Consider the following 13314-nt stretch of genomic DNA (forward strand, 5'->3'; position numbering starts at 1 on the left):
AACAACTTGAGTAGATGAAACCTTTTGATTATTTTGCTTCCCATCAAGCAACATTAAGGGTCCTCAATATTTATAGGAATGGTTAAGGTTTAAGGGTTATTTATACAAAGGGTCAAGGGTTTTGGATGGTTAAGATCGAGCCGCGTCACGCAATTGGTGAGTTCCCCAAAGAGTTCACAGAACTTAAAGTGAAAAATAAAAATAAAAAATTAATGAATTCGTGGAGGAGGGATCCATAAAATTCATTAGAAATACGGGTTTAAAGTTTCTAAAATTACTTTAGATAACTTTATCTAATGTTCATCAAAATACACATAAAAAGTATGTGGGCTCCATGTGTATCCATGTGAAGAGAACAGAGAAAAAATGAAAACATAGCCCCCATTTACTTTTGTGTGTGTATTTTGATGAATATTAAATAAAATTATCTAAAATAACTTTATCCTATATATATATATATATATATATATATATATATATTATATAATTCCATTGACGGAGCTGAACTTCTCCACCAAAAAATAGTTTCAATGGCTGTTGTACGAACTCGACAAGTGCACCGGTCGTATAAGTAATATAATGTACTGATTCGAGATCGTTCCCACGAGGATTATAATTCAATCACTAATTCATTACTTCTGCTTAAGTTGGACAATCAATTATGAATTTGTAACAAGATTTGAATTGGATTTAAAATACTAAAACTAATTAAAAACAAGAATAAAAACAAAAACGTAAAAGTTTTGATTACTTGACAGAAAAGAAACGTAGCTAGGGTTTCAACTTCTCCCAATCTCCCTATTATGTTTTGAACTCATTCTTTCAGATCATTCGTCCTTAATATAAAGCCAATTGATTCTTTTAATTTAATTAGGATTCAATTCCTTGACACCCAAAATTTTTATAATCTTTCAAGAACCCTAGTTCCCTGGTTATTTCCCCAAGAAGATAAGCATTACGTTCAAGAATCACAAGATTGCGTAAAACTTTTATGTATATTCCTAGAATTATAAAGATTGCGATGAAATAATCATGTATGAATTATGCACCAACATTTCTATTGCCATGCATTTACCTATGATCAGTCTACAAGATTCAAGCTCATAGACAACATTAAGAAAATATAATTTCATTCAAAATAAAAAGGAAGAATAACATCAAGAGTTTATTCAAAACATAAAAGATTAATTGAATTCCATCTAACCCTAAATATTATAAAAATTTAGCCTGACATTACAAATCAAAGATGAAAGAAAATAAGAATCTTCCCCAAACACCATAGTAGTGTGGTGAATCTTCAATATTTCTAGTGCAAACTTGATCCCGATCCGTCTCCGATTCTCAAGAACATGAATTAGGTGTTTCCTTTGTTTCTTCTCTGCCTCCTTGATCAGATGATTATGAATTTTGCTTCAATTTGCCTTTTTATAGGTGAAGGAATTTGTGCCCTAAGTGGAGATATTCAATTGGGCCTAAGTTGGATCGTGAAGGGCGCTTAAGCCCTATAGGATAGCAATGTAGATTTGTATGAGGACGCTTAAGCCCCGTTTTGGGCGCTCAAGCCCTCTCTTCGAAGAGGAACTTTTTACCTGCAGTGAGTTTAAGCCTTATTTTGGGGACTTAAGCTTTCTCGTACAAAAACTTTTAGTTACTTGGGAGCTTAAGCCTCCTCTTCAAGAATTGCAATTTCTTTTATTTGCACCTAGAATCTTCATGATCTTCAAGTTCTTGATCTCCAAGCCTTTAAGCTTCATATTTGCGTTCATTTAACATCATTCACATTCAAAACAAGCAAAAGTCAATTATTTATTTCATATTTCAATAGTTCATGTTTTTACATTAATAAACCCTAATATCATGCATTTGACTTGATAGTTCATGTAAAATTGATTCTTAATACAAAATAAACTAAAGGTTTATCAATGGCATTCTGAACAGACAAAAATACAATTCATGCATCCCTGAATTATCACACAACCGAGAAATTTAGGTAAGGAGAGCAGACATGCGAGGAAGATACATTGGGTTAGTTTGGGTGAATTGTGTTAGCCTGAGGCATTAGGAGGGTTTAAAAAATCTGTACACACTCTTTCTTGCAATGTTAGCGAAACAAGGATTGAAACTTGTGACTTATCCATATACAGTGGTCATTTGTGATATTTTTATTGCTCATATTAGGACCCATTTATCCTACCTCAGGGGAAGCATTCTAGAAGGAAGAAGGTGCTAATTTTGGTACACCATGCAGAATGGATGGACAAGGAGAATAATTTTGATACTATCATCATATTAAACGTTTAAACATTGGAACGATAGTATTTAAAAATGAAATTACAAATTATATATTTTTTAAAATATATAATTATAATAATTTTTTTTCTTTTCAGAAAAGATGTCAAGTGTTGTCGTATGCTCTTATTAATAGGATGTATAAAGTATAAACTACCAGTGGTACATTAGATTTTTTGGTGCGTAAGACACGTGGCTTCTATTTTATTTTATTTTTTGTTACAATAAATAGGCAGGCCCGTGGCTTCTGATTTCATCTAACTACAAAGTGTTCAGCCTAGAGGACCCCTCGAACCTAAAAAGATGTCTCGATCATGTCATATGAATGAGCCTAGGATGCAGAGATTATCCGTCAGGCCTTTAACCCCACTGAACCGTATTTAGAGAATCTTTGAAAAAAAAAAAAGTTTGATGTGAAGAGTCATATGATTTCTTTCTTTTTTCTTTTCTTTTCTTTTTAAGTGAAAACAATAGCAGGAACGGAAAGTCTAAAGAAAAAGACGATGATGACTTGTACCTTGCTTTCTATAATATCTTTCTAGTTTTTTAATCTTTTATGAAAAAGTGTGTATAATTTTAAAGAGTGTAAAGTTGTATAATTTTAAGTGAGAAAAAGAGATAGATAAAAGAGGAGAGAGAGTGAAAAAAAATATAAAGATGTGGAGTCCTACCTCTTTATAAGAATTAAAAAATATAAATTATGTCATTTAAAAAGATAAACATTTTCCCATCTTTTATTACTCTTCAGTTATTTAGTACTCTTCAGTTACTTATAATTCAATCTCAACGTATTATTTGTTCAGGTAAATAGATAATAAAGAGAAAGAAAAGTATAAACAATTACTCTACAAAATAAAAAAAAGTATAAATTATCAATAGAGTGAATCAAATACAGAAAATAACGCAGTAATTATTTCTATCAAATTACTTTGTAGAACTTGATAATTGAATCTTTTGATCAGTATTTTCCATATCACAACCCAGATAGAATTAAACCCGTACACGAAATCAATAGAACTCTGCTTTCTCTGGCGTCTGTGATAATGTACTTACCATGTGGTGCATTTAGGAATAGCTAGAGCTTTGGAGACTAATGTGACCATACATTTGGAAATGAGCAATTTCATAACATTGGAAACTATACCCTGTATGCAATAGTCTTAGTCTGATATCATTTGTTTTCCAATATCTCTCGAATGGTATTCATGAACATATATACTCCTTATTCCTTTGGGCCAAGGCCATGCAATTTCACAAGTAGCTACCCGTAAAAAATTAATTCAACTCAAAAGCTCAACAATGACAAACACTGCATTTGGTTTATTTCCGCAATTTTCGGCTATACTATTCTTCAAGTTTTGATTCTCTATTTTTGGAATCAGAGTTTAATTTTAATCTTTCTAGTTGTTGTTTTGCACATTACTATTGTTTTTGTTACTCTATTATATTCCCATTATTTTATATTGTTTTTAATATAAAAATAACATTTTTTGTGCCAAGAAAAATAGTGATTCATAACTTGAAAAATTACTTTTTAAACTTCCAAAAGCTTTCAAAATCGCTTAAAAATTTGCTGTTTTTGAGATGAATTAGACTAGAATCTTGTTCGGTTGTTGTTTCAGGGTTTTTTGTGATGAAAATAACTAAAAAATATGCTATTTTTGATCTTTGACCAAATTTCCATGGCGGAACTCAGTTTTGAGCGGTCGACCCGCCAAAGGAAAAAAATGACCAATAAAGAAATCTCCAAAAATTATAAGGTTTAGGGTAAAATTGTGAGAGAGACATTCCTTTGTTTAAATTCCTGATTGAATACCATCGATTTGAATGGACTCTAAATTAATATTTTAAAATACTAATCGAATATCACATGACTTTTTTTCAATACTTTTGAATACCAATGAATTTTTTTGTCCAAAAATAATAAATTAAAATCTTAATTCGTATGATATCATTTGTTTTCCAATATCTCTCGTATGCTATTCATGAACATATATACTCCTTATTCCTTTGGGCCAAGGCCATGCAATTTCACCAGTAGCTGGCAGACACTGCATTTGGCTTATTTCCGCAATTTTTGGCTACGCTATTCTTCGAGCTTTTTTTTTTTTTTTTTTTTTGCATTACATGGGAATTGAACACACACCACTACACTACATACACCTAACACACACACCCCACACCACTAGGCTAATCCTAGTGGATTCTATTCTTCGAGCTTTGATTCTCTATTTTCGGAATCAGAGTTTAATTTTAATCTTTCTCATTGTTCTTGTTTTGCAGATTCCTATTTTCGGGTGTTAATGTTGAGATATATAGTCTCACATTGGTTGTATGAGCAACTAATGTGGAGTTTATAAGGCTTTGGTAAAGGAGTCTGCTAACTGTTCTAAAAAAGCAACAGGTAACAGATGAATGAGACCACTGATAATTTTCTCCCGTACTATGTGACAATCGATCTCTATGTGCTTAGAACGCTCATGGAAAGCAGGGTTATGAGCAAGGTAGATCTCCCGTACTATGTGACAATCGATCTCTATGTGCTTAGAACGCTCATGGAAAGCAGGGTTATGAGCAAGGTAGATCGCAGATCTGTTATCACAGAATACTGCCATTGGTTGAGACAATTTAATGTTCAAATCATCAAGCAAATAACGCATCCACTGTAATTCACACGTTAAGCTTGCTAAGGCCCTATACTCAGCTTCTGATGATGACCTAGAAATTGTATTCCGCTTCTTAGATCTCCACCCAATTAGTGAAGAACCATAGAAGATACAATATCCAGTGATTGAACGCCTTGTATCAGGACCGGTTGCCCAATCAGAATCAGCAAATGCACTGATCTTGGACTCATTTTTAGCACCAAAAAATAGTCTTTTTCCTGGAGTTCCTTTCAAATATTTCAACACACGAGTAGCAGCCTGAACATGAATATCAGTGGGATGTCCAACATGTTGACTGAGTTGTTGTACATCATGGCATATATCCGGACGTGTTGTTGTCAAATATAACAACCTTCCTACCAATCTTCTGTAGCTGCCAGTATCTAAGCAAGGCTGTCCTTTATCTTTTTCCAATTTAGTACCCGGCTCCATTGGAGTTGAGCATGGTTTAGAGCCTAACAACCCACCATCATCTATTAACTCAAGTGCATACTTGCGATGGTTGATCACCAATCCATTATCAGATCAGAATATCTCTAAACCAAGGAAGTAGTGTAGGGCCCCCAAATCCTTAATGCGAAACGTAGCATCAAGGAATTGTTTAACATGCTGAATTTCCTTAGCATCATCCCCAGCTAACACAATATCATCAACGTAAATGAGAAGAGCGGTGAAAGAACCAGGCTGAGATTTGGTGAGAAGGGAATGATCAGCTTCGGACTGTTGATAACCAATAGAGAGAAGAGCAGAAGTGAGTTTCGAATACCAAAGCCTTGGCTCCACGAACGTTTCAGCAGCTAGTTGGCAAGCTGGGATTGCTTGATATGCACCTCCCACCTTGAGTTGAGGGGGGATGATGAGAATAGTTCTTATTGGTTGGAGCTTTATTAAATTAGACCACGTGTAATTTAAGTTAGTTGAACTGATTCCTGTTTTTACGGAAGAAGTTAGATTAGTTAGCTTTTCGGTTATACTTCAGAGCTTCATGTATATAAGTTGTAAGAGTACATTCAGATAGTGTGAATATTCATTTTTCTATTCTTCCAGATGAGTTTCTTGGATTCTACATGGTATCAGAGCCTCACCGTCTCCTACTTTAAAGTGAAATTAAAATTATTACACAAAAAAAAAAAAAGTGAAATTAAAACAAAAAGCACAAAAGATAAACCAAAAATTGTACCTGTGCATAATCCACGCTTCAAGCCCAAAGGGCTCTTGTGTGAGGGGGCGTATATAGTCCCACATTGGTTATATGAGCAACTAATGTGGAATTTATAAGACTTTGGGCACTCCCACCCTTTGAGCTAGCTTTTGGGATGATGTATCTCAAATTTCTTTACAGTTAATGATTAAACTGGCCTATTAAGGGCAGGACTGTTGAAAATTTCGGAGATATCTTGAATATCATGCAAACTTAATAGTTAAAGAAATTGAAAAGACAATATCTAAAGTGATTCACCCACAGATTAGAATATCTCAGAAATTAGCACAAATTAGTACCACTTCGAGAAATTTCATGAAACACAGCATACAACACTCAAATTTTCCCTTTAAACCCAAGAATCTCATATACAACCTCTCACTATTTGTCATACAATATCTTATTACTTATTTTGAACAATGTCATCATTGCAAATTAGCACAAATCAGTAAACTACATCCCTCCAGCCAATTAATTTAATTTACTGTTATTAATAACGGAACCAATTAATTTATTGTTATTAACAATAATGGAAGCATTCAATTTACCATTATTTATATTAATAACGAAGTCAATAAATTTCCATTAAAACAATTAACAGAATCTAATATCCATTAACTTAGGGTTTTAACACTATCATGGAGCAGCCTTATCCATTCGTTTTGCACATACATGAATAATTCTGCGATAATATTGCCTTTAATAACACAAATTTAAGGGTACTTTATAATAATACAAACACAGAGCACGTGTGTAATAAAATCATAATACAAATTATAACAGCTGTAGATGATAATAAAGTAGATGATTATGCAAACAAAGCCAAACAGAATAAGAAGTCCTAAACACAAATTAAGATATATATAAGCGAAAAGCAACTTACTAAAGCGTGATACTGATAGATAAAGCATATCCATCCATCGATCCACTCACTAAATTTAATAATAAGGTGGGCGTGGAGGCGGAGGATTAGGCCATCCAGGCGGTGGAGGCCCCGGCGGCGGCGGATGATGATGATGATGATGATGCAGAACCGGTGGTGGAGGAGGACGGGGATCTGGTGGAGGCGGTGGTGGATGATGATGATGAAGTGGTGGTGGGGGAGCAAATGGGTCCGGAGGCGGTGGTGGATGGTGGAAGACAGGTGGCGGTGGACCTGGTGGTCCCGGGGGACCGTGTGGTGGTGATGGTCCAGGTGGCGGAGGAGGATGTCTGTGGTTGTGGTAACTCATGCTTTCCAAAGAAATAATTTGGTGTGGTGTGGTGTGGTGGTAGTAAAAATTATTGATATTTGGTGAATATATATAGTAGCGAAGTGGAATTTTCAAGATTGTTGAGAGATATAGGGTTAAGGTTAAGCATGTGGGAGGGACTGACTTATGGTTGAGATTTTGACCATTTGATATCTAAATAAATTTAGATTTCAAATAACTAGAAACTTACACATTAAGCTTAGACTATATTTTCCATTTTAGACAAATACAACTCTCTCTTTTTTTTTTTTTTTTTGGGTATTATGGATAGGGTAAAACCCCCAAAAACAGGCTAAGGAGAGAGAATAGAACGAGTTTCGAAACAGTGACTAAATTGACATTTTTTTTGTTAATTTTTTTTATCTAAATGTCACGTTAACCGACTACCACGTGCCATAATTCGTTATTATTGGTAGCGAATTTTATGTAATGATTTCGTGACACGTGGCCATAGCAAATTATGACACGTCAGTTTTTTCCTACGAAAGTGTGTCACTTATCACAAAATTATTGAGAAACGTAATTCGCTACCAGTCGTAACGAATTACGTCACGTGACAGTTTGGTAAAAAGTTTCGCGTGACATTTGGATAAAATTTTTGTCAAAAAATAACATTTTGATCATTATTCCATGAGTTTAACTAAAACCACCTAAATCAGTTAAATACAATACAAAAATGCCTAAGTGGGTGGGGGAGGAGAAGTACAAAAGTCTTGTGTAAGATTCACCCAAGGAAGGTTTGAAAGCTTGTTCGCACAACAATTTCTTTCTATAACTTTAATATGAATGATTGTTATGTGGGAACACCGAGCATTTCGATCAATTTACAAGGGATTGTTCCAGCCACTTGTCAATTCAGAATTTTTTATAATAGGAGATAAAAATAAAATTTTAAAATTCTAAATATTATTAAGACTAATAAAAGATAATAATAATAATTATAAGTATTTTTTAAGAAGAGATTAATTATTAGTACTAATACCCTATTATTGTTAAAATTATTATTTTGTACATAAAATAATAAAAAATTAAAATTTAGGGAGAGACGGCTACCAAACTAATGATCGCCCTTCCCTCAATCCGTCCCTGGTTCTAATTTAACTAGTGATTTCGAGTTCCAATCCTTATAAATGCATCTATTTAAAAAATTTGTTTAGGAGAATTTTTCCATCCCGTAATATTTTTCAGCTCGAATCAAATTAATTAAATAATTAATATATCGTTGGATAATATTAAAAAAATAAAAGTATTACTGTATTCTCGGGCTGGGTTAAAAGGCCCAAATAGGCTCTGTTGAAAATATACAAAATAAATAGGCTATGCAGGTTTGGGCCTTGGGCTGAACAAGCTGGGCTTATCATAATTTCTGTCTAGTCAATTGTTGTTTTCTAATATATGTGACTGATCGATGGAGGTGTAGACCGTTTGTGCTCATGAAATATAGGGTAGGTTCACCAAGTGAGAATCGAACCCAACCCTTTGACGTGAGGAGCGCACCTTTGAACCACTACGCTATCATTACCTGTTAAATATAATGCACCATTTAATATACTTATTATATAACAGTTAAGTTAATAGAATTATTTCAAAAATTGCATCAAATAGGAATCGAACTCCATACATTGAGGATAGACAATATAGTAATTACCACTAGACTACATCAGGTTATTGTTTGAATTGCACCATTTAAAATATTTATTATATAATTAAGTATAAAATATAAATTTATATATATACCCGGTTCATGCGGTTCAACCAGTGACCCACCGGTTGAACCATTGACCCAGTGACCCGGTACCTCGACCGGGTCAATGATCGGTCCGGTTTTAATAACATTGGTGTCCAGCATAACATTTAAAAAATATTAACTGCTTCAATCATGCTTTCTTTTTTTCCATTCAAAAACTTCAATACCAAACAAAATCTAAATAAAATAAGGACGTATAGATTAAGGGTTTTATAATAGTTATGTTGTAAGAAAAGTGATTGTGTAATGTTATAGAGATTCGTTTTGCGTGCCGTAATTTTTTTTTTTATTCAAAAAATATGGGACCTACAAAATATTATGTGTGTAAAAAACTTTCTTGTATCATGTTAAATAATAATGCAAACTCCATAGATTAATTAGAAAGGAAGAAAAAAAAAAGTGAAACCGTGAAAAGAGCCTATTACAAGTCTAGACTCCCGTCACCTGCGTTTGTATGATTCCTACGAGGCTACAACTAAAAATATAACATCTAATCAAATTGTGTTATAAGTGAAAAGAAAAAAAATCTTGGTTTGATTTTTGTATGTTATTTTTGAAAGGAATTTAAATATTTTTATTCTCTACCTGTTCTGCACTGGATTAGTCTCATAATCAGTTCAAAGAGTCAAAACTTAAAAATATTAGAGAAAATCAACTTGTGTCAAAAAAATAATTAAGGTTGAATTAAATTCAAAAAAAAAAAAAAAACATCTAAAAAGTTATATTAAGAAAAGAATAGCATGACGATGTGCGCATAGTCTTGTAGGAGAACGTGCCAGACAATGAATATATGCAATTTACCAAAAGGAAAAGTTGGACACTACATAACACACTTTTATATTCATCAATATCCCTGAACGGACCTTTTAGAGGTATATGCATGACCCTATTTTCATAATTGAAGAACAAAAATGAAACATCTTCCAGATATTCGTCTCTTTTGAAAGGGTGGATTGATCCATTTATGCATTCTGTTTCACATTTATTTGTTTAACTCTCTTCCGAAATCATACGAACATTACACGTCAGAACGTCAAACCCACCTGTCAATTGGGTAATAAAAAAGTGTAAACATTTTTCTTTTAAAAAATTTACATTAATATTTAAAATATTATGTAAAACGATTAAATTATTATAATTATCTTACAAATTTTATAGTTTAAAACCTCGAATGATTTTCTCATGCCAAATTATGTTCTATATAACAATCAACTCATTATAATTTTCTTTCTATTACTTTTGTATGCATATTAAGGAAGTTTTCCAGTCTCCGGACACCAAGAAACAAAAATTCTATCCGCAAACTGTGTACCAGATTTCATTATTTAATTGCAAAAGTGTATCCTTTTTTTCTTCGAAGAAAAAAAAATGAATTCTGAAATAATGCAATTTGTTAACAGAGTTTTTCACAATTTATACCCCCGAAATTTGGTAAGCGGCTGAACTGTAATGTATATGTAATAGAGATCAAATCAAATTAGCCAATCATGGTTCTAAATATATGGCGGAAATTTAAAGAGTTTTCTCATAAATATAGCCACTTTTGTTGAAGCTGGGTTCTGTGTTTTTCTTTACTCTACGGGAGTAAACTTTATTATGATTATTATTATTTCTCCATGAATTTATCGATTACCCAAATTAGTTTAATAATAGAGTTGACAAGAGAAGCACAAGAATGACAAAATTCTTTCATTAGGTATTGTTTTTCACTATCCGCATATTTTTGGGCCAACAAGGGAAAGCTCAAGGTAGGGGAGGCCGCCGTCTCTTTAGTGAACAATGACATTAAGTGGCTTTAAATGCCACAATCAATTCAAAATTTAAAACATTAGGTACATGAGTCCTTCCATTTATATGGTGTTCACTTAGTCTATTCTTAACCAATGTATGACTTCACTCACTCACACTTAAAATCCCCAACATCTCCCCTGGCCCTCAAGTACAAGTCTCAAGCCGGCATTCAATCTACTCTATCTCAAGGAGAAGCTTCTTCGAGTATTCATGGGGTTCATCATTGCTTGACTTCTCATCAAGAAATTGGCTCTTCTATCAAGACTTGAGTACAAATTAACATCAAGACCTTGACTTCCCACACATTCAAATATTCGTATCACCGTAGGCCAATCCACCATTGGCTCTGATAACATTATTGTGTCGTGGAGTCCGACACTTACAACCTGGCTTCATCATATCAAATAGTCTGTCCTTTATCAACCCGACTTGTGGAAGCCTTAGTGAACAAACATTAAAGCAAAATCAAAACAAAGATAGATAAAGTAGAGAATACCAAAGTTCTAACGTGAAAAACCTCTTTAATGTGAAAAGTAAAAATTATGGGACCAAGTCCAAAAAGTTTCCACTACGAATAATGAAATTACACAGATTCATTTTGGTTCAATAATCAGAGGATTTTACCCTCTAAAAGGATATATTTACTCACAAGATTCATCACATAAGTTTTTCTCTCTTTAAAGGGATATGAATCCTATTCTATAGGCTTTTTGTCTTTCTTTAGCAATGGTGACGAGTTTCTTCCTCAAAATGTCTTCATATATGGTTTGCGTTTCCTTCTATGTGTTTCTCTCTCTTTGCATCACTATCAGCAATATCGGCGAAAGTAAGAGATAACTGTTACTTATAAATGTTGATGATGAACCACAAATCTTAAAGCTGAGTCCTAACCTCGATCAAGGCTGAGGGGACTTGTTTAACTAAGAACACCATATCTTTGGTAACAAATTATTGATATTGTAATTTTGGGTTATGCAACAATCCAAGTCCACTATCAAATTTCAACTACAATTATTATTGACAAAATAGATTCCTTTAAATCTTTTCATGAGTATATAAGCATGATCATCTTGAAATATTTTCTCCCTTTGCACCCCAATCTAACACAACTAGAGATTTGAGAATGAGTAAAATATAAGTGAAGCAACAATAAGATAAATATAAATCACATAATTGCTCACCGACTACACTATATTGATGTAAGAAAGAATACAAAATGTAACTTAAGAGCACGTAGTATGGGAGTGAAGGCTGAAGGATGATGACAAAAGACCTACGTCATAGGCCCTTGTTGACCTGCCCGATCCACTTGCACCCCTAGATACCACACATGTGCTTCTCTGTCTAATCAAAATCGACCTGACACCTGCTCGTTTAAGCTATTCGGTTTATATTAAGTAGCGTGCCTTAACACAGTGACACTATCAACACGTTATTTTGCATTAATATGATAATAAGTTTGATTAGAAACTTAATCTAGCCATTTTTTTATTTTTATTTTTGGGGACAATCGGTCAAACTTTTTTTTTAAAGTTAAACTAGTATGATCAAAAAACATATTGTTTTAGAGTTTAGACCAATTTCCTGGCCCAAAGTTCAATATCCATCACAGTAGCCCAATAAGCGAAATATCTTACCAGCTGTTGTCAGCACTCTTTATTCGATACATTCCTTCAATAAAAATAGGGCAATGCTTTTCTCATGTTACATGAGATAGTATTATCTCATGTAGAGACATAATTGGGTGGGTCCCACGGTTAAAAAAAAAAAAAAAAATGCTGGCTCGGATTGCGATGTATATGTGACATGAGATAAAATTTTTTATGTAACTTGAGAAAAATATTTCTCATGAAAATAACATTAGTGCCGACATATTATGTAAGCATTGAGGAGATAGAAAAAGGAAAAAGGATCCTAACGATTTACTTATTAAATATAGGTATCTTATGCGTCGAGAGTACTGAAAATACTCTCCATGATAAGACGTATATGCTTCACCAAGTTCCACTTGCAATAAGCACAACCCAATCAATGGAGTTCTGTTATTGCAGGTAAGCCAAACGCATATTTAGGGAAAATATCAAATAAATGCCTCTCGTTAAATTTTTGTTTATATTATTTTTTATTTCTCCATCGATCCATTGATTTATATAGGAATTTTTCAAAATTATTTTTTCTATTTTTATAACTTAGACCTCAAAATATTTAATTAAAAAATTAATTTTTGTCATATGAACGAAAGGTTACGGGCGATTAATCATATCAATGCTTATAAGAATATCAACGTGTGACAAAATTAAGGAGAAGATGACAAACTTAAGCATACAGAGGGTAGTTATGGCTCTACATGAATGGTAAACTTACCTT

At 33.2% G+C, this 13314-nt stretch overlaps 1 protein-coding gene across 1 annotated transcript; it reads right to left on the reverse strand.

Annotated features, from left to right (window-relative positions):
- Positions 1-5480: 5480 nt before the first annotated feature.
- LOC133284392 (pollen-specific leucine-rich repeat extensin-like protein 3) lies at positions 5481-7388 on the reverse strand. The gene is made up of 2 exons (XM_061481393.1): positions 7112-7388; positions 5481-5884 (listed from the first exon to the last, which is right to left on the reverse strand). The coding sequence occupies exons 1-2, from the start codon at positions 7386-7388 to the stop codon at positions 5481-5483; spliced, it is 681 nt and encodes a 226-aa protein (XP_061337377.1).
- Between the last annotated feature and the right edge of the window lie 5926 nt (positions 7389-13314).

The sequence above is a fragment of the Gastrolobium bilobum genome, unplaced genomic scaffold (assembly GCF_033153095.1).
Source record: "Gastrolobium bilobum isolate Gb01-03AN ecotype WA unplaced genomic scaffold, APGP_CSIRO_Gbil_v1 utg19213, whole genome shotgun sequence".
Lineage (NCBI taxonomy): Eukaryota > Viridiplantae > Streptophyta > Magnoliopsida > Fabales > Fabaceae > Gastrolobium > Gastrolobium bilobum.